The sequence below is a fragment of the Spermophilus citellus genome (assembly GCF_964194105.1).
Source record: "Spermophilus citellus genome assembly, chromosome: 17".
Taxonomy (NCBI): domain Eukaryota; kingdom Metazoa; phylum Chordata; class Mammalia; order Rodentia; family Sciuridae; genus Spermophilus; species Spermophilus citellus.
This window is the reverse complement of record NC_138199.1, coordinates 13,684,298-13,711,788: the sequence shown is the minus strand read 5'-3', so window position 1 is coordinate 13,711,788 and position 27,491 is coordinate 13,684,298. Positions and strand designations below refer to the sequence as shown.

Sequence of the window (27,491 nt, the reverse complement as noted above, 5' to 3'; positions counted from 1 at the left end):
AACCTTCACATCAAACCACTCCCTTCTGAAGTATTCAAAAAAAAAAAAAAAAAGCTTTTCTTTAGAGAAGGGAGGTGGGGAGAAAGAGACTAGTAAAGAAAAGAAAAAAAATTCAATCTAGTTGGACTAGTATCTAACTAGTTAACCTTTAACAATTTATGCTGATGTCAGACTGAGCATGAGTACTGATTAATGCCCCCCCCAAATATTTTTTATAAGGGGGGGAGTTAGTCACAGCAGCCATTTTTGTTTTATGCAGAAATCCTTCATGCCCCCCCCAACACACACACACACACACACACACACACACTTCAGTACACAAGGAAAATATCTCTATTAATCTGTGCACTAATCAGTTATGAAAAAAGGAAGAAATTTGTGGGTTTCTGGGTAGAGGGTTGGAGATGGGGGTGTAACAGGGAGGAGAATGGGGGGGGTGAAAAATGAAATATTAAGCCAGCCATTTTGTTTTAAAAGGGGATTTTTCCCCCTCTCTCTTTCTTTATGGAGGGGGTGGCGGTGCTGGAGGGGGGGTTGTTTTAAAAATAATTTCAAGGCGGCCATCTTAGTGCCTCAGCTCTGAGAAATATTTCTGAGCGCCCCCCTCAGAATTTAAATATATTTAAAGCAACGGAGAGGGGGGTAGAGAGAAGTCAAAAACTTTTATATATATATATATATATATACATACATATATATATATATATAATTTTTTTTCTTTTTAAAAATCCCCTTTCTTGTTCTCTTGGGAGGAAAGAGAAGGGGGAAAAAAGTCTCTCCTCAAAATTTTCCAAGAACATTTTTGGGGGTGGTTCGGCCCCCCTCCTCAGACGGCGGCCCCGAGGGTGAGGGTTTTGGAGGGGGGTGGCCCGGGGGTTTGGGGGGCTGGGGGAGGCGGTGAAGAGGAGGACGCCGCCGCCGAGGAGGAGGAGGAGGAGGAGGAGGAGGAGGAGGAGGTGGTAGCGGTGGGGGAGGCGGGCGGGCGGTGGGTGGGGGGGTGGTGGGGGGGCCAGAGCCACAGGATGGCTTCCCCTCTGAGGGACGAGGAGGAGGAGGAGGAGGAGATGGTGGTGTCGGAGGAGGAAGAAGAGGAGGAAGAAGAGGGCGACGAAGAGGAGGAGGAGGTGGAGGCGGCCGACGAGGACGATGAGGAGGACGACGACGAGGGAGTACTCGGGCGCGGGCCGGGCCACGACCGGGGCCGCGACCGCCACAGCCCCCCCGGTTGCCACCTCTTCCCGCCGCCGCCGCCGCCGCCACCGCTGCCTCCGCCGCCGCCGCCCCCGCCGCCAGGTAAGCGGCTGCCCCGACTCCCCCCCCCCCAGCCCGAGTAGGAGCCGCGGGCGCGCGAAGCCGGGCGGGGGGTCGGGCACCCACCGCGCGGCCGAGCCGAGGAGAATCCGGGGCGCGGGCCACCGTCTAGGGCCGGCGCTCTGCAGCGGTCCTGGCGGTCCCGGCGGTCCCGGCGGCGGCGGCCGCGGGGCCGGGCCTCCTCCCCTCCCCCGCCGCACCCCTCCCCCGCCGCCGCCGCTGCCGCTGCCGCCGCCGCTGCCACCGCCGCTGCTGCCGCCCGGGCTGGAGAGCGCTGGGCGCGAGCTGCGCGCGCGGACCGGGCCACTCGGTCGCGGCTTTCGGGGGAGGAGGAGGAGGAGATTTTTCTTTTTTTACCCTCGGCGGGGAGGGGGTAGGCAGGAAACGGCCGAGGCGAAGCCAGGACCCCCTCCCTGGCCGAGCGAGGGACCGCGGAGACCCTGGCGGCCGGACGGCTGCGTGGGGGGAGGGGCGCGTGGGGGAGGGGCGGCCGAACGAGCGCCCCTCGGGCTGCGACCCCGGTGGGGTTGCACCGAGGCAGGGTGAGGTTTCTGTGTGTGGTGTGGAGCAAACCCCCCACCCCACTCCACTCGGTACTTGGGCCGGCAGAAAGATGACAGTGTCCATCGGACCCCTTTCCACCTGCGGGGACTTCGGTGCCCTCCAGCTCTGGGGCGTGTGGTGGCACGCGGGGAAGGGGTCGCGTACATGTGGGCGGCTGATGACTCGAGGCAGGTAGCGGCAACACTCCACTCAGACCACTTCCTGGAGTTAGACTTGAGCTACCCCCCACTTCCCCAGCTGGGGAATCGTGAGAGTCTGTCAAGATTGGGGGACGAGAGGAATGTGGGGAGCCAGATGTCCCCGGCCCCACCCCCTTCATCTCTCTTCTGCTTCGGGCTCTTTTGTGTCAAGTGCGGCCCCCTCTCCCCTTCTCCTGTCAGTCTGGGCTGGCCGAACTGCCCAGCTGTGACTCTCACGTGGCTGCCATTCACTGTCACTCTTTGGCCAAACCACCCACATCCTGACCATGCTGGGGGGGGGGGCGTAACCTGCCCACCCAGCTGGTCTGCAGCTTGACCATCACTCAGCACCCCTCTCCCTGAATGACAAGTCACCCGGCGCTCTGGGCGGCACTCTCCGGGAGTGATGGAGATAGACTGCTGCCTGGCATCAGGAGCCCAGCAGTGGCTCCCTTCAGAACACCCTCCTCGTGGAGGGATTTTGGGGCTTCCTTGGGATAGGTGAGCCTTATGGTGTCTGCACCCGCTGCTTGGGGACTGCAGAGCAGTACAGATGCTCCAGACTTCAAAACGTCTACCATCATGCTCTTTGTAAAACTGTCATATTGATCCGTGTGGCTTATGTGGCACATGTTCTTATCTAGTTGAGGCAACCTTTGAGGAGGCAGTGAGGGAGTGCTTTCTTGTGTGGGTGGGTGGGGGTGTGTGTTTAATGGAGACTGGTTAAAGTCTCCCTGTGCCCCCAGGCTTGTCTGTATTATAAAGGGAAAAGTTTTTAAAAAGTTATCCCAGAGAGCCAGCCGGCAGAATTCACAGGAGGAAAAAGAAATAAAAGAGTCGCGGGGAAAGGGTTGCCTGTAGGGTTGCCTCCAGCAAGGTGCCGAAAGAGGGAAAGAAAGGATGTCAGGTGAGTTAGGGGAATAGCAGCCCTCACCTATTTTGTATTCTGAACTTGGAATCTGGTATTTGGGTGTTTTTGATCCCGGATCTGGGTTTGAGAGAGAGGGGCGCATGAAAGAATCTAAGGTTGAGATGGGTCTTTGTGTCCTACTCCCTCCCCTTTTCCCTCTTTGCTTTCTGAATCGTGAAGAAACGTCAGACGCTTTTAAAGTGTTACATCTAAAGTGAAATTCCACCTCTCCTCTCTCCCTGGGCAATGCTATCTCCCTTTCAGCCCTCCGAGTCAAATGAGTGACCCAGATACACCCCCTCAGATGACTTTCTGAGGTAAAACTTTGGGAAAATATTTTTAGCCTGCTCATTATCTCTGTCTACCTAAGTGTGGGGAGAATAAGCCTCCTCAGAGGAGATCTGCTCAGGCTGCCCTCCCTCATCCTTTTCTGGAACATGAATTTGTACATCTGAGAGCTTTCCATTGTTTTTCAGTCCGACTGCTTTGATTCTCACCATTTTGTTTTACATTCTTACTCAAGACCAATTTTATCCCTTCCCCCTCGCTCCAGTCTCCTTACATTGTTAAACGTTTAAAATAATAGCACTCGTGTTGGTGGGGGAAGGGAGCAGGAAGCCAAAAAAACTCATTTCTTCTCCCTCCCCCTTCTGGCAAGTCTAGAGAAATAATATAACATAATATATAGATGTGATTCCTTGAGGTGGGGGTGGGGAACGATTGTGGGTGGTGCGGAAAATTCTGGTAGTTTCTTTGCAAAAGGTCTGAAAATACAAACCCACCCCCTGCGTGCAGTACGCATGTGCAGCAGACCTATTATGGAGGTTCGTTGTGGGGGAGGGAGGGGAATTTGAGAAAAAATAAATATATGTGTGAGAGATTGATGGTGAGATTAGGAGAGAGGGGCGGGTGGGAGGCGAGGCTTTCGCGCAGGCTCCTCCCCCGGGCTTGAGCAGCCAGGCTCCACCCTCCCTCCCCGCCTTCCCGAGATCTGAGCTGGGATGTGGGAGAGTCTGGGCTCCAGGCCAGCATTGAGTGGCTGCTGAGACAGAGGTTAGGACTTAGATTTGCTTTATTACCCTCCCTTGCCTCCCCTCGCCCGTTCTCCTTTGCCTTCCCCGCCGCGGACGTCCGTCCAAGTTCGGGAACCTCCTGCTGCGCGGGGGGGGGTAGTGGAGTTCACAGGCTGCGCGGGCCCCCACCCCCAGCTGGGAGTGACCCAGGCCACTTTCCTGATCCTTCGCCAGTTGGCCTGCCCTTGCCACTGCCCCGGCAGCCTCCGTTTCCATGTTCGTGTTAACCCAAGTCCCTGGGGTTCAGGGGAGCCTGGCGTCCTCCTGACTTCCTACTACAGTTCCCCCCCATCCCCCACCTCGGTTTTCACACCCTGGTCCTAGGCAGGCAGCCCCCTTTCACATCCACAGCCAGTGCTAGAGTGTCCTCCTGGTTCAGCGCAAGAGGACACAGGTTGCCAGAGTTAGGAGAAAAAGTAGTGTGAAAGGAGGGAGGTGCCAGGAATTTGAGGGAATGGAAACCCAGGCCTCTGGTTGTTAATTGTGGCTAATTTTCCTTGCTGTTGAGGGAAAGAGGATTGTGTGTCCTAGAGCAAGGGTCTGGGCCAAACCCAGGCTTTCCCCTCCTGCAGCAGCTGCTTCTGCCTGGACAAGACAGGTCTGGCTGGTTAGTCTAGTGCTTAGGTGCCAGAGGCTAACAGGGGCCCAGTCTGTGTGGCATCAGTTTGTATGGCACATCCTCTTCCTGTTTAGGAGCAACACTGGCTCTCAAGCCTCAGCAGACTGGCAGGGGTCATGGAGTATGGGGTGGAGGAGGCTCAGGGAAGAACCTGCCCAGGGCCACTTGACAGAGGCTTCTGGTGAGAGAGTCAAGGATCTTGCCCTGCAGAAGCAGGTACAGGCTGACTCCTGGATTTGTGCCCGTGAGTGTGTGTACATTGGAGAACACAAATGCTGGGCATCTCTGTCTACCTATATCTTTGTTTCATTTGGACTCCTAGGTTGTCTGTATAGTGATGGATCAGGATGTCTGGAACAAAGAATAGAGGGGAAGAGTAAAATCAGGGGATAAAGGGTGCAGCCCCTGGGTTCTCAAAGGGAGCAAGAATATGGGAATAGATTTGGAAGCAGATTTCAAGTTAGTAGGGAGGAGGTATATCATTAAGGGAATTCTGGAGATTTCCTCCTCTCTGGTTAGAATGCAGGCAGACACTATGATCCTGTGGGCAAGAAATGAAAATGACTGGCTGAGGATTTCTTTTCCTCTAGGACTATGTTGGGGTGACAAGATGCCGGTGATTATCCCAGGAAATGTAAATAGAGGCCTCCCTCTTGGCAAAAAGCATGTCAGCCCCCAGGGTGTTAGTGTGAGAACCCAGGTGTCCACCTTTGGCTCTCCCTTCTCAGCATCTGGCTTAGAGAGCTGCCAGCTTGTGTCTCCCCACTCCAAGTGCTGGGGTCAGGCCAGGCCAGCAGCTGGGCATGGCTTCCCCCAGTTCCTGGGCAGGATGCCAGCTGGCGAAGTGAGGGGAAGGCAGGAGGAGTCCTGGCGGTGACTGAAAGGACCTGCCACAGTCAGAGCCCGTGGCCTGGAGCCTGGTCCCTTGTTAGTAGGAGGGGAGAGAAGGGAGTGGTTTGGCGTTCTTCCTTTCTGACCCCTGACCTCCCATTCAGAACCAGAGCATCCCAGAGTACTCAACACACTCTGGTTTGCATCCAGTGAAAGGCAGCAAGGTTTGGAGGAGTTAATGCCCAGTTCCTAGAGAGTGGGACTGAGGCAGTGGGGAAGGGGGTGTGGAAGGGCCTTAGAGATTAGGAACCTAGAGGCTTATGTTTTCTGATGTTCTCTGCTCCAAAGATAAGGATGACATTCGGCTGCTGCCTTCAGCATTGGGTGTGAAGAAGAGAAAGCGAGGACCCAAGAAACAGAAGGAAAACAAGCCAGGCAAACCCCGCAAACGCAAGAAACTTGTAAGTGACAGGGATTCCTAATTTTGTGGAAAGCCTCAGGGACCTTTCCCAGAGAATCACATTTTCTTTTTTCCTGATTATCCAGGTAGGGAGGTGTCCTGAAGTCAAGGAGGCTTGACCCCCCTCACACTCACCCACACCCCATTACTTTATATCTCTTGGATCTAGGACCCTAACCTCACTCTCTACAACCTGGTGAAGAGCCCGGTCATTATTCATGTGACTTGCCCTAACATCCAACAGAAGCAGTCTTGGAGGAAAACTGTATGAGTTCAGACCCCTCTGTCTTCCTGGGCAATTTATTTAGCTCTCTGTGCCTCAGTTTCTTCATCTGTAAAGTGGATAAATGAATCAGTTATTATACAGTTGTTATGAAGATGGAAATAAAATGTAATGTGCTAAGAACAGTTCTTGGCACATTGTAAGGATGAATAAATGTTATTTTTATTTCTCTCTCTTTAGGACAGTGAGGAAGAATTTGGCTCAGAGCGAGATGAGTACCGGGAGAAGTCAGAGAGTGGGGGTAGTGAATATGGAACTGGACCAGGTCGGAAAAGAAGACGGAAGCACCGAGAAAAAAAGGAAAAGAAGACAAAGCGGAGGAAAAAGGGGGAGGGTGATGGGGGCCAAAAGGTGAGTAGGATTAGAGAGCAAGGGTGAGTAGTCAGCATTAGAGAGGCATATCTAACATCTGAGAAACAGGCATGAGCAGGAAGGGAATTCCCTGAGGCGTAGTCTGTGAGGGATAGGGTTGGACTAGAGAAGGGAGCAAGAAGCTGGTAGGTAAGTACTGAGGCATGTGTTGGGGCCCAGGAGAGAGCCCGGGGAGTGCCCACCTCACTGAAGTTCCCCCTACCCAGCAGGTGGAACAGAAGTCATCAGCAACTCTACTTCTGACCTGGGGCCTAGAGGACGTGGAGCATGTGTTCTCTGAGGAGGATTACCACACACTCACCAACTACAAAGCCTTCAGCCAGTTCATGAGGTGGGATGGAACTGGGAGTCCTCCTGAACAGACAATTTTAGGGAGATCCTGATTCCCTCTGGAATCCGATCATTGCAAAGAAATTACTCTCCAGAGAAATTCTCGCCCATGCTCACAAAATTTCACACCATAATTTCAAGGCATTCTTGGACTCCTAAGTATCCTAGGATTCCAGTTAAGAATACTTCACTGAGGGGCGTGAGGGACAGAGATCATGATTCCAGTCCTAGGTTAGGGAACTGTCTAGCAGCAGAATACAATGAGTCCTTTCCTAGCCCAGCATTCCCATTTTCCCCTCCATGACTTCTTTAAACTCATTCTGGGAGATACCATCATTGTTTCAGAATTTCCCTTGCTCATTTATCGAGTCTCTGCCCCTTCCTTAAGTCCCAGTAACAATGGAGAATGCTTTGCTGCCAGTGGGCCTAAGCTACAATGGCCTTCAAAGTATAGAATAGTCTTTTGGGGAAGGAGGCATTTTAACAGAAATTATTATCCTGGGAGCAGCTGTTGTGAGGTTCAGGCCCTGGTCTCATTTTGGGCAAGTTACTTAATTTCTTTGATCCTCAGTTTCCTCACCTGTAAAATAGGAATAATAATGGTTTTACTGACAGGAATCTGTGGATATGATGGGATAATGAGTACAAAGCCCAGTACATTTGGTATCTAGCCCCAGGATGTGTTAACTGATAGCTGTCTTTAGTAAAGTTTCACTTACCTTACTGCTAAAGATGGTGCTTTTGTTATCACTCAGGGCCACATATGTCTTCACAAGAGCTTAACCACCCTATAGCAGAGCAGAACAATGTGGCCATCAGTGTTCCAGAATTTGCTTTGCTTATTTATTAAATCTTCATTTATCAGACTCCTTCCTACTGGAACCTTTTTTCAGGTTCCATGAGTTTAACTAGTAAAATGCAGTGAATTATAGCAAGAATTATTGTGAAAATGAAATGAGATATTATATAAAAGTGTTTTAAACTGTGAAATAGTATACAGAAGTAAATCATTTGAGTTTATGTTATTCTTTTTTACTTTATTCTTTTTAGCTTTTTTTGGTTTTGAAATTTTATTTTGCTTTTTTCTTACTGTTTTTTTTAAACTTCCTTTCACCTATTTATTATTTAAATTGATTTTTTCTTAATAGAATATATTTTTATCACCCAGGAATCCTATAGACTATTGATGAGGGAAGATGGCAGTATTCCTAGACCATCTGTGAAGGGTTTGAGTTCTGCTTCTATACTTACAGGCCCCTAATTGCTAAGAAGAATCCTAAGATCCCAATGTCTAAGATGATGACCATCCTTGGGGCCAAGTGGAGAGAGTTCAGCGCCAACAACCCCTTTAAGGGGTCAGCAGCTGCTGTGGCTGCGGCAGCAGCAGCAGCAGCAGCAGCTGTGGCTGAGCAGGTGTCAGCTGCTGTCTCCTCAGCCACCCCCATAGTACCTTCTGGACCCCCTGCCCTTCCACCACCCCCTGCTGCTGATATCCAGCCCCCACCCATCCGAAGAGCCAAAACCAAAGAGGGCAAAGGTAGGAAACGCACTTATTCAACCACTGTCACTCCACCCTCCAAATTGCCTAGAACTCTTGCCTTCCCAGCCCCAGTTGCTAGAAGAGAAACATTTTCCAGAAAGAGGGTCTTAGTGAAACCATAGCCCACAGAGTAATCCCCATGACCTTTGTTTACCAGGATGTGCCATGACTTTTGGTTTCTCTCTCCTCGTTTCTACCCTCATTCAGGTCCAGGCCATAAGAGGCGGAGTAAGAGCCCCCGAGTGCCTGATGGACGTAAGAAGCTTCGGGGAAAGAAGATGGCACCACTTAAAATCAAACTAGGGCTGCTTGGTAGCAAGAGGAAAAAGGGAGGCTCGGTGAGTGACCCCTTCGTTTCTGCTAAATACCTGGGCATCAAGGGCTAGGGTCCAGAGACAGGTCTATAAGGGAAGCTGGACCTGGGACCCCAAGGCCTGGGGAGGGGAGTGGAATCAAGTCTACCTCACTGACAACCACCGGCAGTATGTTTTTCAGAGTGATGAGGGCCCTGAACCAGAGGCTGAGGAATCAGACCTGGACAGTGGCAGTGTCCACAGTGCTTCAGGCCGGCCTGATGGCCCTATCCGCACCAAGAAACTAAAGAGAGGCCGGCCAGGAAGGAAAAAGAAGAAGGGTAAGGGGTGCTTATTCTGTGTGAGTCTGTCATTCTGCCTTTTTCCCTCCCTTTGCCGTTTTTCTTCTTTCCAATTTTGACTTCTTACTCAACTCTTCTGTGTGTGTGTGTGTCTGTCTCTCTCTCTCTCCCTCCCTCCCTCCCTCCCTCCTCCCTGGATACCCTTTTTTCTCTCTCTCGCTTGTGCTTTCTCTCTCTCTCCCCTTGCCTTCACTGGGGTATATGACAGTCCTGGGCTGTCCTGCAGTGGCCGGGGAGGAGGAGGTTGATGGCTACGAGACGGATCACCAGGATTACTGTGAGGTGTGCCAGCAGGGTGGGGAAATTATTCTGTGCGACACCTGCCCTCGTGCCTACCACCTCGTCTGCCTTGATCCTGAGCTTGACCGGGCTCCTGAGGGCAAATGGAGTTGCCCCCACTGTGTGAGTACCTCATGCCCCTAGGAACCCACCCACCTCTTTTTCCTCCTTGTTTTCAGTTATTCTTTTTCACCCCCAAATGCCTGGGCTCCTCAGTAATGGATGTCTCAGCATCCAGGATCCTAATTGGGTGCTTTCCCCCATCTCTTTTCCCCCATAGTCAACATTTTTGGAAATTGGGGTGTTCTATTCCTTAGTTTCCACCAGTCTTCTCTGCACTTCTAGGATTCAGGCATCCTGTTTTTGCCTCTATTCTCCCGTCTCACTCCTTAATCCTTTCCTTTATGTCTGTACTTGACCTTCTAGGAGAAGGAGGGGGTACAGTGGGAGGCCAAGGAGGAAGATGAAGAATATGAAGAGGAGGGAGAGGAGGAAGGGGAAAAGGAGGAAGAGGATGATCACATGGAGTACTGCCGTGTGTGCAAGGATGGTGGGGAGCTCCTGTGCTGTGACGCTTGCATATCCTCCTACCACATCCACTGCCTGAACCCTCCCCTGCCTGACATCCCCAATGGTGAATGGCTGTGTCCCCGATGCACAGTGAGTAGAACCACCTTCTTGGCATTTACCATGAGGCCTGACCCCTTTGTCCATCTCTGGGGCCCAGATGTTTAGGTCTTCCTTTCTCTGCCCCCTCCCCTTCTGGCACCTTTCTTCTCCTAACAAGGGGTTCTTTCTGCCTTTCTTCATTCTCATGTGTGTCCAACTTGAAGTGTCCAGTGCTGAAGGGTCGTGTGCAGAAGATCCTGCATTGGCGATGGGGGGAGCCACCTGTGGCAGTGCCAGCCCCTCAACAGGCAGATGGGAATCCAGATGTACCACCCCCCCGCCCTCTTCAAGGCAGATCTGAGCGAGAATTTTTTGTCAAGTGGGTAGGACTATCCTACTGGCACTGTTCCTGGGCCAAGGAGCTTCAGGTACAAGAGCCTTTCTTTTGCCCCCCTTCTGGGACCTTGATTACTGCCATTCTACTCTGGTCTTCCATTTCCTTTGTTTTCTTTCATTTTAGGCTTCTGTTCTCATATCCTTGCAACTTCCATGGTTTTCATAGGTTTCCAGTCTTCTTTCTCTTCATTTTCATTAGCTTTCTTTCCTTAGAGATAAAATAGCCTTTTTTCACTTTATTTAATTTCATGTTTTATCAATCTCCACAATTTTGTGTGTGTGTGTGTTTGGATTCAAACCCAGGGCCTGGCAAAGGCTAGGCAAGCTCTCTACCCCTGGGCTGTACTAGCCCATCCACACTCTTAATAACCATATTCTCTGCCTGTGTTTTGCTCTTCCTGGCCCCACCCAGGCCCTGTCTTCTGACTATTCCATCTGTTCATTTTATTTGTTCTCCTGCTTTGGCATTGGCTTTTTTTTGCTCATCTATTCTCTTTTAAAGTCATTCTCTTCTCCCAGCAGGCCTTTTCTCTGTCACCCTTCATCCTCTCTGGATGTTGGGACTATCTCTTCTCTTTCTCTCTGTGCATCAGCTGGAAATCTTCCACTTGGTAATGTACCGAAACTACCAACGGAAGAATGACATGGATGAGCCTCCGCCCCTGGATTATGGCTCTGGTGAGGATGATGGGAAGAGTGACAAGCGCAAGGTGAAAGATCCACACTATGCAGAGATGGAGGAGAAGTACTATCGTTTCGGCATCAAGCCAGAGTGGATGACTGTCCATCGTATCATCAACCACAGGTGAGTCCTTGGTCTGTGGGAAGGCCAATCTGGGATATGATACTGTTCTTACTGTGGAGATGATCTTGTGTTAATATCTGTTAATAGACTAAGTGACTGAATGAAACTTGATTACTCCTGCTAAAGCTCTAGCCTTCTGGCCTAGCTTCCTGTATGGGGTAGGAGAACCCAGGAGGAAAGTCCAGCCCAGCATTTGTCTTTGCTGTCACTAATTTCCCAATAGCATAAGAGATTCCCACATGGGTCTGGGAATGGGGGCAAGAAAATAAAACATGAGAAGCACAGTTCATCCAGATTCTTTTTTTCTTCATAGTATTTATTACTGCTTAATGTTATGTTATATATTCATTGCTGCCTTCCCAGTAGAATGTGAGCTCTCTGATAGGGTCATTTGTCTGTTTTGTTCACTGCTGGATCTAGTACCTGGAATAGTGCCTGGTACATAATAGATGCTCAGTAAATACTAACTGGAAGAATGAAGGATGGAGGATTCTTCAGGAATATTTTGTGAAAGTTGATATTTACCTGCCATCCTAAAAGATTAGCATAGTACTTAAATCATTCTGAATTCCCTTCCTTTGGCCTGCCATTGAGGGTGAGGTGACAAATGCTTCATGTCTGCTGATACTTGTGTTTATCAGGACTTCTTGCTCTTTGTGATTATTTTCCTCCTCCTGGTACACAGTGTGGATAAAAAAGGGAATTACCACTATCTTGTGAAATGGAGGGATTTGCCCTATGACCAGTCCACATGGGAAGAAGATGAAATGAACATTCCTGAATATGAAGACCATAAGCAAAGTTACTGGAGACATCGGTGAGGGAACCAGGTCATGGATTAGAGGGAGATTAAGGATGGCACCTGAAAGCTAAATGAGGATGAAGTAGGGACACAGCCAAGCTAGAGTTTAGGGAAGTGGCAACCTGGGCTGGGTTGTTTGGGTGGGGTCAGGAAACAACCAGTACAAGTAACAGAAATAAGATCTGTCCTGAGCAATAGGTAAGAGGATGCTTGGGAGTGGAGAAGGTTAGCTTTCAGGGTGAAGTATAAAAAGTGATGGTATAGAGACTGGGAGAAAAAAATACAAGAAAATCTAGGGTACGGACAGTGGGTTCAGGAAAATGGGAGGGGTTTCAAGGACTAGGCCTCACTCAGACATATTCTTTTCCCAGAGAACTTATTATGGGGGAGGACCCTGCCCAACCCCGCAAGTATAAGAAGAAGAAGAAGGAACTGCAGGGTGACGGGCCTCCCAATTCTCCTACTAATGATGTAAGTTCTCTTAGCTGGCCTTTCTCTTTTCTGGAGCCATGGTGATTGAAGTTTTTCATGGGACTCTTGACACAGCTTCCCAGGGTTTCAGCAACTTCTTTGAATAGTAGCTCTTCTCTCGGTGTTCAGCATTGTCTTGAGAGAGGCTAGGAATTTTGGCATAAGAGTGAGAGCTACTATAGATAGCAGCCCAGTAGGGCTCTTGTACCATCTAGCCTTTCCTCATGGTGCTGCTGCATGTTGTTTTAAGGAGTGAAGAGAGGAATTAAAGACTAGAACTTTGATAAGTTCAGGACATAGCAGAGAGAATTATAATCCAACTTGATACTGGTGCCAGAGAGGGAGGAGAAGACCAAGACCAGAGGAGCCCTGACTATTCCCTTGATCTTTCTGACTTCTTGACTCTACAGCCTACGGTGAAATATGAGACTCAGCCACGGTTTATCACAGCTACTGGAGGAACACTGCACATGTACCAGCTGGAAGGGCTGAATTGGCTACGTTTTTCATGGGCCCAGGGCACCGACACAATTCTGGCTGATGAGATGGGGCTGGGCAAGACCATTCAAACCATCGTCTTCCTCTACTCACTCTATAAGGAGGTGTTACATTCTAGGCCTCTAAGTGGGCAACTGGGCTAAGACCTAGTTTAGAATAGGGAAGTGGGGTGGAGGATGGACCTACATAGCAGATAGAAGGTTGGGTTGTATACTCTGGAGCCTAGACTAATGTGCTCCCCACCCTTGACTCCTAGGGCCACACAAAAGGTCCCTTCCTGGTCAGTGCCCCACTTTCTACCATCATTAACTGGGAGCGGGAGTTCCAGATGTGGGCACCCAAGTTCTACGTGGTGACATACACGGGTGACAAGGACAGCCGGGCTATCATTCGTGAGAATGAGTTCTCTTTTGAGGACAATGCTATCAAAGGCGGCAAGAAAGCTTTTAAGATGAAGGTAAGCCCCTTTACCTCACATCTCTTATGACCCTCAGATCTGTCATTTCTATATCTCAACCAGTAATTCAGTTCCTGTATTCTCCATTTGCATTTCTCTATCCTTTTTTCCACCTATTCTCATGCCTCTGACCCCCATGGATCTGTGTGCTGGACTGGTGGGTGAAAGTTTAGGGATCATATTCAGTGACCTCTGCTTGGGGTCCCAAGTTGGAGCACAGAATATCTGAGTAAAGAATGAGGGCTGGAGGTATAGGTGCATGGATATCAAGTGGCAGCTGAACATGCAGTGGTTGTGTTGGCAGAGGGAGGCACAGGTGAAATTCCACGTTCTCCTGACATCATATGAGCTGATCACCATTGATCAGGCAGCTCTTGGCTCCATCCGTTGGGCCTGTCTTGTGGTGGATGAAGCCCATCGACTCAAGAACAACCAGTCCAAGGTGAGTGAGAGTCCCAGACCTGAGAAATTTGAGACTGTGGATTCCAACTTGCCTTGGTCTTTGAAAACAAAATGAAACAAATAAAAAACAAGTTCTGGGAGGTAGAGTTCCTGGGAACTTCTCAGGGAAAGTCTTGCCTAGAGGAGGGAGAAGACTAAGGATTTGTCCTCTCTGATTTTTGAGGGAAGAAGGAGTTGGGGGAAGGGAACAGTCAATGTGGTGGATCAAACATTTGTCACTGATTAGCCTTTTCTCCTGCCTGTTTTTGCCCCATTTTCTAGTTTTTCAGGGTCCTCAATGGCTATAAGATAGATCACAAGTTGCTACTGACAGGAACCCCACTGCAGAATAATCTGGAGGAACTCTTTCATCTGCTAAACTTCCTCACCCCAGAGAGGTTTAAGTAAGTTGCTCACTAAGGGTAGTCTGCATAGAGAAAGCCACAGAGGCTCGGGAGCTGGTAGAGAATGAATCTTAGATGGAGATTGGAGAATAAAGCCTGAGATTGGGGTCAAAGAATTTGACAGTTGTTCATTTTCTTATTTCCTCCTGTCTATTAGCAACTTGGAAGGCTTCCTGGAGGAGTTCGCTGACATATCCAAAGAGGACCAGATTAAGAAACTGCATGATTTGCTGGGACCGCACATGTTGCGGAGGCTCAAAGCGGATGTCTTTAAGAATATGCCAGCCAAGACAGAACTCATCGTTCGAGTGGAGCTGAGCCCCATGCAGAAGTGAGACATAAAGCAGGCTACTGGGGGTTGGGGATTTGGTGGTAGCTTTCCAGGAGTTAATGACCAAATACAATATCATAATTGCTTCCTCTATATATCTCCTCTCTGCCCCTGACCTGGTCTTTAGGAAATACTACAAATACATCCTGACTCGAAATTTTGAGGCCTTGAATTCACGAGGCGGTGGGAACCAAGTGTCACTGCTTAACATCATGATGGATCTTAAGAAGTGCTGCAATCACCCATACCTCTTTCCTGTGGCTGCTATGGTAGATACAAAGAGCAGGGAACTGATAAAATGGCTAATACTCTGAAAACCTGGGAGAGACCATATTGCATGAGGGTGGAACTAGACCAGAAGGCCAAAGAATTGATCCTTGAAGAGTAGGAATTTGAAAGGTGGGGTAGATTTGGGTTTCTGGCTTTCCAGGCACAGTAAGGATAAGGAGGCATGTTTCCTGACCCTTTCTTCCTTTTGCTTCCTATTCAGGAGTCCCCAAAACTCCCCAGTGGGGCTTATGAGGGTGGAGCACTTATTAAATCATCAGGGAAGCTCATGTTACTACAGAAGATGCTGCGGAAGTTGAAAGAGCAAGGACACAGAGTGCTCATCTTCTCGCAGGTGACCCATCCCCTCTGTTCTGTTTCTGCTTTCTGTTCCTCCCTCCTAGCCAGACCTTAATTCTTGATGTCTTTTCTATGACTGCTATGGTGTGATGGATTAGGAGATTCTACCCATAAGAGTGCCTAGCACAGCTACTTCGTTCCTGGCTTCTGGTCTATATTCCTAAGGCTTTTGGAAGTTAGAGTCCAGCTCCTGTTTAGCTGGTTAGGGGCAGGGTGCGGTGGAGCCATCTGCCTCCAGGAGGCCTCTGGAACTAGTGCCATTTCCTAACCTTCTTGGTAGGTGGGGTCAAGGAACAAAGACCTTTTAGAAGTCCTATGAAAGCTACACTTCTGCTCTCCAGAAAACTGCACATACAGTTACATCATTTTGTACAGATTTTCAGAAATCTTATGAACCCTGTTTTTTTTTTTCTTTTTTTTTTTTTGGTACCAGAGATTGAACCCAGGGACATTCTACCACTGAGCCACACCCCAGCCCTATTTTGTATTTTATTTAGAGACAGGGTCTCACTGAGTTGCTTAGTACCTCACTATTGCTGAGGCTGGCTTTTAACTCACAATCCTCCTGTCTCAGCCTCCTGAGTTGCTGGGATTATAGGTGTGTGCCACCACATCCAGCTTTATGTACCCTTTTCTTAGGTCTCAGGGAACCTGTCTTAGTAGAAATGGTCTTTAATCAAGAGAATATGGCAAGAATACAGAATAGTGAGCAGCTGGGAATGGGAGGAGGGAATACACTCATTATGCTTAAGACAGGGCAGGGGTTCAGGTGTAAAGCTTGGGGTCAAATTTGAGTAAAGGGATAGTTTGAAGAGACAGGCCCATTCCACCGCCTTGGCATTTCAGACTCCTTCCTTTTCCCTTGCTGTAGATGACCAAAATGTTAGACTTGCTAGAAGACTTCTTAGACTACGAAGGCTACAAATATGAGCGCATTGATGGTGGCATCACTGGTGCCCTGAGGCAGGAAGCCATTGATCGGTTCAATGGTAAGAGGGAGATCCCTTAGTTGCTGGTGGGTGTGTAAGGCCTGAGAAACCTGTGCCAGGTCCCTGGGACAAAAGGGGAGCTGGTACAGGGGGATATTGGACACCTAGGTTTTGAGTTGGAGTCATAGTCATTTGTAGTCAAGGAACATCTAGCAGCAGGTGGACAGAACTACTGGGTACAGGAAAAACCTAGCCTCCTAATTCTCACCTCCTAGCTCCTGGGGCCCAACAGTTCTGCTTCCTCCTGTCTACCCGAGCTGGGGGCCTAGGCATCAATCTGGCGACTGCTGACACTGTTATCATCTTCGATTCTGACTGGAACCCCCACAATGACATCCAGGTGGGAACGTGCATCCTGGAGCCCCTGTGCCATTCAACAAGGAGATGTGGGTTCACAGAAAAGTGTATCATGCTGTGGGCTGGCTTAGAAATAAACCTCTTTGGGGAGTGGAGAGGGCCTTTCCCGAGCATGTGGCAGCTTCTCCCTGCCATTCCTCTGGCCCACCCCTGCTTTCTCTCATCCTTGTAGGCTTTCAGCCGGGCTCACCGGATCGGCCAGGCCAACAAAGTGATGATTTACCGGTTTGTGACTCGCGCATCCGTGGAAGAGCGAATCACACAGGTGGCCAAGAGAAAGATGATGCTGACACACCTGGTGGTGCGGCCCGGGCTGGGCTCCAAGGCAGGGTCTATGTCCAAGCAGGAGCTTGATGACATCCTCAAATTTGGCACTGAGGAGCTATTCAAAGATGAAAATGAGGGTGAGAGCCTTTTCTGCAGCTCCTTGAAGCCAGCCCCTGCTCCGTGAAGCCAGGTCCTTTGAGCACTTCTCTACTTCAGCCCACCCTGGGAGAAAAGCACACACTCCTCTGTAGCCTGTGAAGGAAGAAGAGTCTTCTTTCTAGTGGTCCTTGGAGGAGGGTTAGCCTCCTAAACAAACAAAAGAAAAACCCCTTGACATTGCTTCCAGGAAAAAAAGCCTTCCTTCCTGGGCCCCCAGAGTATATCCTTTTCTCCATTTTTGAAAAGGTGATGCCTGAGCTTCTGATTGGAACCCCAAGTTCTCTTTTGTTCCCCATCCCCACCAGGGGAGAACAAAGAGGAGGACAGCAGTGTGATCCACTATGACAATGAGGCCATTGCTCGGCTGTTGGACCGGAACCAGGATGCAACTGAGGATACTGATGTACAGAACATGAATGAGTATCTCAGTTCCTTCAAGGTGGCACAGTATGTTGTTCGGGAAGAAGACAAGGTGAGAGGTTTGGGGGCCAGGCATTGTCTATCACAGGTCGTCTTTCAAGGGCAGTGTCCTTTCACCAAACCTTGGAAGTAGGATTCTCTGCTCTTTTTTATTTATTCTCTCATGTTAGCCTCTAGCAAAGAGCAATAGTGAACCTCAAAGAACTTCTTTTTTTAAAATATTTTTTTACTTGTTCTTTATAGTTGCGTATGATATTATAATGTATTTTGCGTGTTATATGTACATGGAGTATAACTTCCCCTTCTTGTGGCTGTACATGATGTGGAATTACACTGGTTGTGTATTCATATATGAACATAGGAAAATTATGTCTGATTCATTCTACTGTCTTTTCTATTCCCAACCTCCCTTATTTCCCTTCATTTTCCTTTATCTAATCCAATGAACTTCTATTCCCTCCACCCATTGTGTGTTAGCTTCCACATTTCAGACAGAATGTTTGGCCTTTTGTCAAACAGATTATTAATCTAATAGGTTAAACCAGACTTTGGAGAGAAACTTGGACATAGAAAGTTCTGGTAAACCTAGGAGAGTATTTCCTGAGTCAATGTAGGAGGAAGATGGAAGTATAGAAGAAGTTAGAAAAGAGGGCTAAAAGAGGCAGAGAACCAGGTGCAGTGGCAGACACCTAAAATCACAGCTACTCAGGAGGCTGATTCAGGAGGATGGCAAGTTCAATGAGAGCCTGAGCAACTTAGCAAGACTGACCCAAAATAAAAAATCACAAGGGCTGGGGATGTATCTGAGTGGGAAAGCATCTTGGGTTCCATTCCCAGTACCTCCAAAAAACAAAAAGATAGGAGAAGTACCTTGCATAGAATAAATGATACAGGAAATGATTGATGTCCAAAAACTTGAAGCAGAGCTGAGAAAAAGGGATCTAGGAGCAGAAAGCAGGATTTGATTGAGGCAGGAGAGTAGGGCTTTTGATGTTGCCAAATGACTAGTGAGGAAGGTGACTGCCAGCCTTTACTCTGCTGCCCTTTAGATTGAGGAGATCGAGCGAGAGATCATCAAACAGGAGGAGAATGTAGACCCTGACTACTGGGAAAAGCTGCTGAGGCATCACTATGAGCAGCAGCAGGAAGACCTCGCCCGGAACCTAGGCAAGGGCAAAAGGGTTCGCAAGCAAGTCAACTACAACGATGCTGCTCAGGAGGACCAAGGTAAGGACTGCACCAATGCAGGTGATGAGAAGGAAAGAGATGATGAGTAGGAACTTGGAGGCTGGGTCTGCTTAGAGGGAAAGAGAAGTCAAGAAGTCAGGGTCTTTTCCTGCAGAAAGAGAAAGTGGTTAGGAAGGATTAGTAGAAACTACCCAAAGGGTAGGTGGGTTGGCATGCAATTTAACTACCAGTGGGTTACTTAGAATAGCTTTGGCAGGAGGCAGGGTGGTGGAGCAGAAGATGCCTTGGGACCAAATAGTGAATACAAATAGTTCAAGATACATGACCCAGAGTCAGGCTGTGGGCAGTGACCCCAGTGTCTCATGAGGGCTAAGGCCAGGGTGGAGGGGAGAAATCCAAGCAAAAAGGGTCCCAGCATGGCTAATCCAGGAGTTACCACTGAGTCTTTTCTACCCTCACAGATAACCAATCAGAATACTCAGTAGGGTCAGAGGAGGAAGATGAAGACTTTGACGAGCGTCCTGAAGGTGGCACATTTTCCTTTCTCCCTCAGCTCTTCCCATTTCACTTCCCAACTTTGTTTTTAGGCCTACTCTTTTTGAACAAATTAAAGTGCTTTTTTTATTTTGGGCGGGGGGAGGTTTTGGGTAGAAAAACTAGATTGCAGATGAGCAAAAAGGAAAAAATGCTGATAATCTCCCCACTGTTAAAATTTGGAGTTTACAGCCAGGCATGGTGGTGCATGCTTGTAATCCTAGTGACTTGGGAGGCTGAGTCAGGAGGGGGATCACTTGAGCCCAGGAGTTCAAGGCCAGCCCGGGCAACATAGCAACACCCTGTCCCCCTGCAAACAAAATTAAATAAATAAATAACAAACCCAAAGTGGTTACATCATTTTACCTTTCCACAAGGAATCTTGCCTGTGTCAAATAAATATTTGACATGACTTGATTCTTTTAGATTTACTGGGTTGATAGTTCTGCAAGTAGTTGGAAGAAAATTAGAAATGAATGTGACACAACTATTCCTATGTTTCGATGTGTGGGAAGGGGTGTGGAAGAGGTCTGAGTCTTAGAGGAGGTAGATCTATTAATCAGGGTCACCCCATCCTCAGGGCGTCGACAGTCAAAAAGGCAGCTCCGAAATGAGAAGGACAAGCCCCTGCCTCCACTGCTGGCTCGAGTTGGGGGCAACATTGAGGTGAGAATTGGGCCCAGGCTCCTGTGTATTCTCTAAGGAGAGAATGAGGGCTGCAGGGAGAGAGAATTGAAAATTGAGGTCTGGATCACTGAAGTAAAAAGGACCAAGACCCAAAACCTGGTCATTTATAACCCCTGCCTTCTTGCCCTATCCTCAGGTGTTGGGATTCAACACCCGTCAGCGGAAGGCTTTCCTCAATGCTGTGATGCGCTGGGGGATGCCGCCACAGGATGCCTTCACCACACAATGGCTGGTACGAGACCTGAGGGGCAAGACTGAGAAGGAGTTCAAGTGAGTATGGGGTGATTCAGGGGTGATTCAGTTGAGGGGTTAAGAACTTTGGGTGTTACTTTGATTTTCTTGGCCACCATATGATGTTATCTTACTCACCTGATCACCACTTACCCTGCCATGCTGTGTCTCCTGGCTCAGTTTCCTGGGGGTGGGCTCAGCCTACACCACCTCCCCTCAGCTGAGCCTAGAGTAGAGGGGCCAGGCACCCTCCTTCATGGGAGAGGTATTTAAGGAAGGCGCCTCGCCTGGGCTGGCCTAGCCTCACATTTACTTGGCCATGATAACCTGGCAGGAGGAGCTGGTGGAAAGGATGAATAACTGACTGATGGGGCCCAGGAACAAAGTATCAAAGCCCAGGATACATATACAGAGAGAGAAGTCAATGGGAGAGTTAGGATTTGGAGGGCTGAGAGCTGAGAGGCCCCATGGGGATGAGAGCCCTAGAGGTACCTGGGGAGTTGGGGTTTAGGGGTTCAATAATCTGTGCCTTAAATCCTTTCTAAGTCTCCCTAACCTTCCTCCCACCCCCATGCTCCTCAGGGCCTATGTGTCTTTGTTCATGCGCCATTTGTGTGAGCCTGGTGCAGATGGCTCTGAAACCTTTGCTGATGGAGTCCCTCGGGAGGGACTGAGTCGCCAGCAGGTGTTGACCCGCATTGGAGTCATGTCTCTTGTCAAGAAGAAGGTATCAATCTTCCCTCACCCTAAGAATCAGGGCAACCACTTAGGCTCTGTTTTTCCTCTGCCTTCTGTCCTCAAATTATGGGCTCAGGCTGGTTTTAAACAGAAGGGACCAGAGCATCCTGTTTGTCTAGTGCCTGGAGCTAACCCCTGTCTCTACAATAACCTTTCCCCAGGTACAGGAATTTGAGCACATCAATGGGCGCTGGTCAATGCCGGAGCTGATGCCTGATCCCAGCGCTGACTCCAAGCGCTCTTCTAGAGCTTCCTCTCCTACTAAAACATCTCCCACCACTCCTGAGGCTTCTGCTACCAATAGTCCTTGCACCTCTAAACCTGGTAATCAGGATTCCAGGTGGCAGGAGAGAGAGAGAGAGATGGGGTCAAGAGTCAGAGATGGAACCCCTGCTTTCCTCATTGTATTAGTCAATCTTGCATGATTATAACAGGAAACCTATGGCTAACTTTTTAAAAGAGTTTGAGTTCATGATTATGGTGGTCCAAGGTCAAAGGGCCACACTTGGTGATGGCCTTCTTGCTGGCACAGTCCCAAAGTAGGGTAAAACATCACAGAGGAGGGGACAGAGAGTGCATGTTTGTTCTGATCTCTAGCCCACTTCTTAAAAACTACTAGGATTCATCATGGGGCTCCACCTTGATAACCTCACCTAATCCTGATCACTTCCCAAAGACCCTCCTCTACACACCATGGTTGGATTAAGTGTCCCCCCTCCTAGTACCTCACAATGGGGATTAAATTTTAACATGTGAACCCTTGGAGGACACTTCAATCACATCCAAACCATAGTACTGTTCTGCCTTCCTCCTATAGCTACTCCTGCTCCAAGTGAGAAAGGAGATGGCATAAGGACACCTCTTGATAAGGAAGAAGCTGGCAACCAGGAGGAGAAGCCAGAGAAGAATAGCAAAATTGGGGAGAAGATGGAGACAGAGGTATGCCTTCTCTTTGTCCTCTCCTCTGAGGAGAGGGGAGGAAGGGTCTTGGGAGATGTATCTCAGTAGCCAGGTACCTGGGAATCAGTCCTCTGGCTGATCTTGACTCTCTTATCCTCCTCCAGACTGATGCCCCAAGCCCAGCCCCATCACTTGGGGAGCGGCTGGAGCCAAGGAAGATTCCTCTAGAGGATGAAGTGCCAGTGCCTGGAGAGATGGAGCCTGAACCTGGGTACCGAGGGGACAGAGATAAGTCAGGTGGGTGCTTGGCCCTAAGGGTGATGGGAGGATTAGAATTTGGGAGTTCCCTTTTCTGGTGTCAGGGGAATGAAGGTGACATCCTTCCTATCCCCTGCCCCCTCCCACAGCCACAGAGTCGACGCCAGGAGAAAGGGGGGAGGAGAAGCCGTTGGATGGACAGGAACACAGGGAGAGGCCGGAGGGGGAAACGGGGGATTTGGGCAAGAGAGGTAATGGGTGGAAGGACTGGACACTTGGACGCTTGGGTCCTTGAGGGGATCAGGGGAGGTGGAGTCTGGGAGACCAAATGGCCTGGGTCCTGGGTGGGTAGCTATTGGAAAGGCCAGTACAGTACAGGTAGTAAATAGTTTTGGGAACTGGAAGGAGGTGTCCTGAGGTGTGAGCTTTGCCCTGTCTGCCCTAGCAGAAGATATAAAAGGGGACCGGGAGCTTCGACCTGGGCCTCATGAGCCAAGGTCCAACGGGCGCCGTGAGGAGAAGGTGGAGAAGCCACGGTTCATGTTCAATATTGCTGACGGTGGTTTCACAGGTGGGAGAGGTTCTTCCTGGTATCTGCTTCTCACTGGGATCTGCCCAAACTCCTAGGGTTTCTCATTTTGCCTGAAGCTACTTTTAATTCTAAAATGGTGAATGCTGAATCTGATCCTTGCTTTAAGTCTTCCTAAGTGTACTGCCAAACTCCACACGTCTCTAATCTCACCTTTATTCTCAATCTTAGAATATGACTTTGTTCATAATCAATTTTATTCCTCACTTCTAAGCCAGCTTTATTCATTCCCCCTAAGTAGACTTTAGTACTCTATAATTTTTCATTTTCTCATCTATACCTGTCTGTCAGGAAGGATGTGGTTTGCAAACCCCTGATGCCTCTGTCTGCTGTCCCCTCCAGAGCTTCATACCCTGTGGCAGAATGAAGAACGGGCAGCTATTTCCTCTGGGAAACTCAATGAGATCTGGCACCGAAGACATGACTACTGGCTTCTGGCTGGGATTGTCCTGTATCCTTTGATACAAGTACCAAAGATTCTCTTAACCAGGAGAGAGGGTAACTACAGGAGGAGATGAGTCCACACACAGGGAAGGGAGGCTTGTACCACACTTCGGGGAGATCAGACCAAAAGGAAAAAACATTTATAGCCAAAAATATCCCTGTTAAATTCCTTGATGGTCCCCTTTCCTTAATCAACAGCCACGGCTATGCACGGTGGCAGGACATCCAGAATGATGCTCAATTTGCCATTATCAATGAACCATTTAAAACTGAAGCCAATAAGGGGAACTTTCTGGAGATGAAAAATAAGTTCCTGGCCCGGAGGTTCAAGGTGGGAACAAGGGAAGAAAGGAATAGGGTTGAAGAGAAACAGGTCAAAATTGGGACCAGATCTGATTGGAACCCAGGGAAGGAAAGTTAATACTTTGAGGGTTGTGGCAAAGTTTGAGGCCAAGACCAAAGTGTAACTTCGTGTTGGGGACTGAGGTCTGAATCAGGGTTGACACTGGGGTTGCAGTTAGTATGGAGCAGCAGGTACCCTGGCCCAGCAGTGAGGGAGGATGGGTCTCCAGTGCTGTGTCTGGTCCATCATCTTGCTCACCTCTGAATAGTAGAGCCCTGCTTTCACCCCAACCCTGTGCCCTCAGCTCCTGGAGCAGGCGCTGGTGATCGAGGAGCAGCTGCGGCGGGCGGCCTACCTGAACCTGTCACAGGAGCCGGCGCACCCCGCCATGGCCCTCCACGCCCGCTTTGCCGAGGCCGAGTGCCTAGCCGAGAGCCACCAGCACCTCTCCAAGGAGTCGCTGGCGGGGAACAAGCCGGCCAACGCCGTCCTGCACAAGGGTAAGGGCCGCGGCGGCCCCGCGCGGGGGAGGGCCCACAACGCTGCGTAAGTCTTCACCCCGCACCCCTCAAAATCTTCCCACCCCTCTGACCCCCTTTACCCTCTGAACCATCCCCCTCTGACCTCTAACCCTATCCCTGACCCCTTAGTTTTTAGCTTTTAGCACTTGTGCAAGTCAGCCCTCTTCCATGCCTGATAGTGGTCATGTCAGTGCCCACCAGAGGTACTCCTCCGGATGCGTGTCTTGTCTACACAGTAGAGCCTCTTCCTGTGTGGTAGAATTTCACACACCTGTCATACTGCTAATGCCATCCAACTTGAGGTCTTGGCCTATGTATACACCACAAAGGTCCTTAGTTCTTGTCTCACAGATCATATTCCCTCACATATTCACCCTGTGAGGCAGAAATTACCACCCATCTACCCTCTGATCCTGTGAAACTTCCCTTTGACCTTCAACCCTTTTCCCATACCCTCTTACCTTGATGATTATAGATTAAATACCAAAGCCCTTTAACCATCTAATCCTGCCTGGTATAGTGACTGACTCCTGGCCCCTTTGATCCCTGTTCTAATTCATTGAATCTATAATGCTGACCCTCTAACCTCCTCCCCCCTTACATATTAAAACCTGGATTCCTTAAACCTTGGATACCACTGACCACTTCCCACACCTCCTGACTATTTCCTCCCCATCATCCCCAATCCCCCAACCTCACTCTTCCAGTATGGGATGTTCTGACAACTCCCCGCCCCCATGTCTTCCAATATCCTCCCCTACCTCTCTCTTCTCCCATTTCTCCTTTTTCTTGTTTCTCTCCATCTGTCCTCTCTGATGATCTGGTCTCTCTCTTTTTCCTGACACTTTCCTGAGTCATTCTTTTTCTGTCTACTTTTTTGTTGCTCTCTTCTATTGCTTCTGTCACTTGTCTCTGGTTCTTTGATGTCTGTGTCTTCCTCTTTATTTTTCTGACTGTATCTGTCCATCTGACTCCTTGTCGCTTTTCCTGGCTCCATCTCTCTCTTTCCCTGTCTTTCTCTTGCCCTTCTTTCTCCGTGGCCCGGGCCCCAGTTCTGAACCAGCTGGAGGAGTTGCTGAGCGACATGAAGGCGGACGTGACCCGCCTGCCAGCCACGCTGTCCCGAATACCCCCCATCGCAGCCCGCCTTCAGATGTCCGAGCGCAGCATCCTCAGCCGGCTGGCCAGCAAGGGCACGGAGCCTCACCCCACACCGGTAACCCTCTTTCCCCCTAACTCGTTTTCCCTCTCGGTGCACCTCCTTCACACACACAAACACTTCCATCAGAATCCTATACCATATGGAAAAACCACCTGCTAGATCTCAGTCTTCACCCTTGAGTGAGTCTCCCTGCCTGTGTTACACCCCTCAGTAGTTCTGGAATGTGGCTTTTGTTCCCAAACATCCATCTTTCCTCTTAAAGACTATGGATTAACTAACCTCAGCTTGCTTTCTATTTCAGGCCTTCCCCCCGGGTCCCTACGCCACACCTCCGGGGTACGGGGTGGCCTTCAACGCCGCACCCGTAGGGGCCCTGGCCGCCGCAGGCGCCAATTACAGTCAGATGCCTGCAGGGTCCTTCATCACAGGTCAGCTTCTAATTCCCGCTTCTCCCACTTCTTCTTTGCCAAGCCTCATCCCTGCTCAGCTTCCTTGTCCTGCTGTAGCTATCTCATTTCCTTGCATGTGTCCAGTACCAGGGAATGGAGTTGTTCTGGGCTTCATTCTACCCATCCCTTTGTTAACTCTTCTTCTGTCCCCATTGTCAAAAAACCTCACCCAGTATTTTAGTGGTTCCGTGGCTTGGTATCTCCCATACCAGCCTCCTCCATCTGGGTTACCTCAAGGGAAAGTGAACATGAATTCAGAGGGGTAGAGTGAGAGTTGGAACATGCATTCAGTCATATGGAGAATCTTAGGGAGGGAGCTTCGCCCTGGTCTTCCCACCCTTACCCAAGAAAATTGGGAAGTGGTAGTGGTAAGAGTATATTAATGTTCAGAAGTAACATTTGGGAGCAATGTAGGGATTGATCTTTCCTTACTCCTTTCCAAACAGCCGCCACCAACGGCCCTCCAGTGCTGGTGAAGAAGGAGAAGGAAATGGTGGGGGCACTGGTGTCAGACGGGCTGGATCGGAAGGAGCCCAGAGCCGGGGAGGTGATCTGTATAGACGACTGACTGGATCCCAGGCCTGCCCTTCACCCAGGCCCCGTCCCAGAGGCCGACCCCCTGCTCAGGCCCTGGGGCCTGCTGCCAGTTCTCCATCTTCTCCACCCCTTGGGCCGCCATTGGGCTAAAAGCCCCTTTGCCCCTCTATAACTCCTCTCTTCAAGAAGGGACCCTTGTCTTTCCATCCCTATACACCTTTCCCACCAAGCTTTGAAGGCTGTGCTGGTGTGAAGTGGTCTGGGTGGGAGATGGTTAGCTGGGTCTTCCAAGTACCTTTATCCCCCCACTGCCAAATATACACAGCTTCCCAGTAAATGGTTGTCAGGAGGAAAGAGATGGAGCCTCTGCCATATCAGCTTCACCTCTTGCAGAAGTGGGGGATTAGCCTTGCCTGGCCTTTAGGAACTTTTGTGGGAAGAAGAGCTTCAAAGAGAGGAGGGGTACTTTTAGAGAGGAATGAAAATGAGCCCTGGGAGGGAGAAGGGAAGAGGAAGGGTGGCTGCATGTTACCTTCCCCTACCTCTCCCCAAATGAAGGGTGGAGCAGCTATGAGGGAGGGAGTCTATTGCTGTTCAGCCTCAGAATAAAGGCGCCATTCACTGGCTCAGTTACCTCCTGTGTACCGCCATCTTGTGTTGGGAAACTTACCCTACTCCCTTGGTACCAAGGACCACCCCCACAAAGAAAGTAATGGTTGGGCGATACTCCCTCAAGCCAAAGAGGAGCTCCCCAATCTGATCTAGGAACCCAGGTAACCTAGAAAGGCGGGGAGAGAATATGCCGGCCAGACATGGGGGCAGCCCCCAACTCTGCCACTCAGGTTCCTGAGGGACTTACCTTTCCTTTTCAAAGCCTGGTTACAGACTAAATGTGAGCCAGGCAGGGGGACCTAGTTAGGGGACTACCTTGCCTGTGGGACCAGAGCAACATAGTGGAGGGCAGGCTAGGGAGATGTGGGCATTCCCCCTTTCTAGGAGGGGTTGGGGAGTGGCAGTTTGCATGGCGAACCTCCCACTTCCTCATTTCTGCCCCTTCACTTTCTTGCTGCCCCTTTCCCAGTCTCTTCACACCCACTCCTGGTCTGTCCCAGTCCCCTCTTCTGTATCAGGTTTATTGGTTGTACATATAAATTATACTTTCCTTTCTGTGTGCTCTGTTATTTTGGCTGAGGGAGTTCTTGGGTGGGAAAGGGATAAAAAAAAAAATTATTGCTTTCTGCCATTTCGTATCATCTGACTTTTTCTCCCCCGCCCCCACTTTTTTAACTTGTGACTTTCCTTTACCTCATTTTTGTCTCTGAATCATTCACTAAAACTGGACCCTTTTTCCAACGTTAGCTGTGTGATGAGCTCAGTGTAGAGGAGGGTGAGCAGGATCCCTGTGTGGCTTTGTGGCTTCAATGGAGTATAGAGAGGGAGTAGGCTTCCTTGACAGAGGTACAGTGGGAGG

The 27,491-nt window shown here is 49.7% G+C and overlaps 2 protein-coding genes across 19 annotated transcripts in view; one reads left to right on the top strand and one right to left on the bottom strand.

The window, feature by feature from the left end:
- LOC308636232 (uncharacterized protein) overlaps positions 1-2,538 on the bottom strand; it is a gene marked incomplete at its 3' end in the record, with an annotated part of 29,428 nt that extends 26,890 nt beyond the window's left edge. Inside the window, exon 1 of one of the 6 annotated variants that reach the window (XM_081271588.1) lies at positions 1,378-2,538. In XM_081271588.1, coding sequence (XP_081127714.1) covers positions 1,378-2,194 — 817 coding nt within the window. In that variant the 5' untranslated portion in view covers positions 2,195-2,538. The remainder of the gene's footprint in view (positions 1-1,377) is intronic. The other 5 variants (XM_081271586.1, XM_081271589.1, XM_081271587.1 and 2 more) reach the window with 5 other exon arrangements.
- CHD3 (chromodomain helicase DNA binding protein 3) lies at positions 965-27,187 on the top strand. 13 transcript variants are annotated; one of them, XM_081271526.1, is made up of 40 exons: positions 965-1,293; positions 5,836-5,948; positions 6,411-6,581; positions 6,812-6,933; positions 8,186-8,469; positions 8,680-8,810; positions 8,956-9,106; positions 9,336-9,529; positions 9,833-10,066; positions 10,240-10,443; positions 11,005-11,216; positions 11,902-12,033; positions 12,390-12,489; positions 12,900-13,091; positions 13,244-13,444; positions 13,749-13,886; positions 14,168-14,289; positions 14,447-14,620; positions 14,748-14,889; positions 15,111-15,242; positions 16,119-16,236; positions 16,452-16,576; positions 16,766-16,997; positions 17,325-17,491; positions 18,489-18,666; positions 19,089-19,154; positions 19,742-19,827; positions 19,985-20,118; positions 20,662-20,806; positions 20,979-21,141; positions 21,635-21,756; positions 21,882-22,014; positions 22,125-22,226; positions 22,421-22,546; positions 22,907-23,015; positions 23,207-23,339; positions 23,656-23,897; positions 24,925-25,088; positions 25,336-25,462; positions 25,930-27,187. In XM_081271526.1, the coding sequence occupies exons 1-40, from the start codon at positions 1,023-1,025 to the stop codon at positions 26,168-26,170; spliced, it is 6,333 nt and encodes a 2,110-aa protein (XP_081127652.1). In that variant the 5' UTR covers positions 965-1,022; the 3' UTR covers positions 26,171-27,187. The 13 variants fall into 13 exon arrangements, with proteins under 13 accessions (XP_081127652.1, XP_081127653.1, XP_081127648.1 ...); XM_081271527.1 differs by having other exon boundaries at positions 6,809-6,933; positions 8,968-9,106; XM_081271529.1 differs by having other exon boundaries at positions 966-1,293; positions 9,354-9,529.
- Positions 27,188-27,491: the final 304 nt, after the last annotated feature.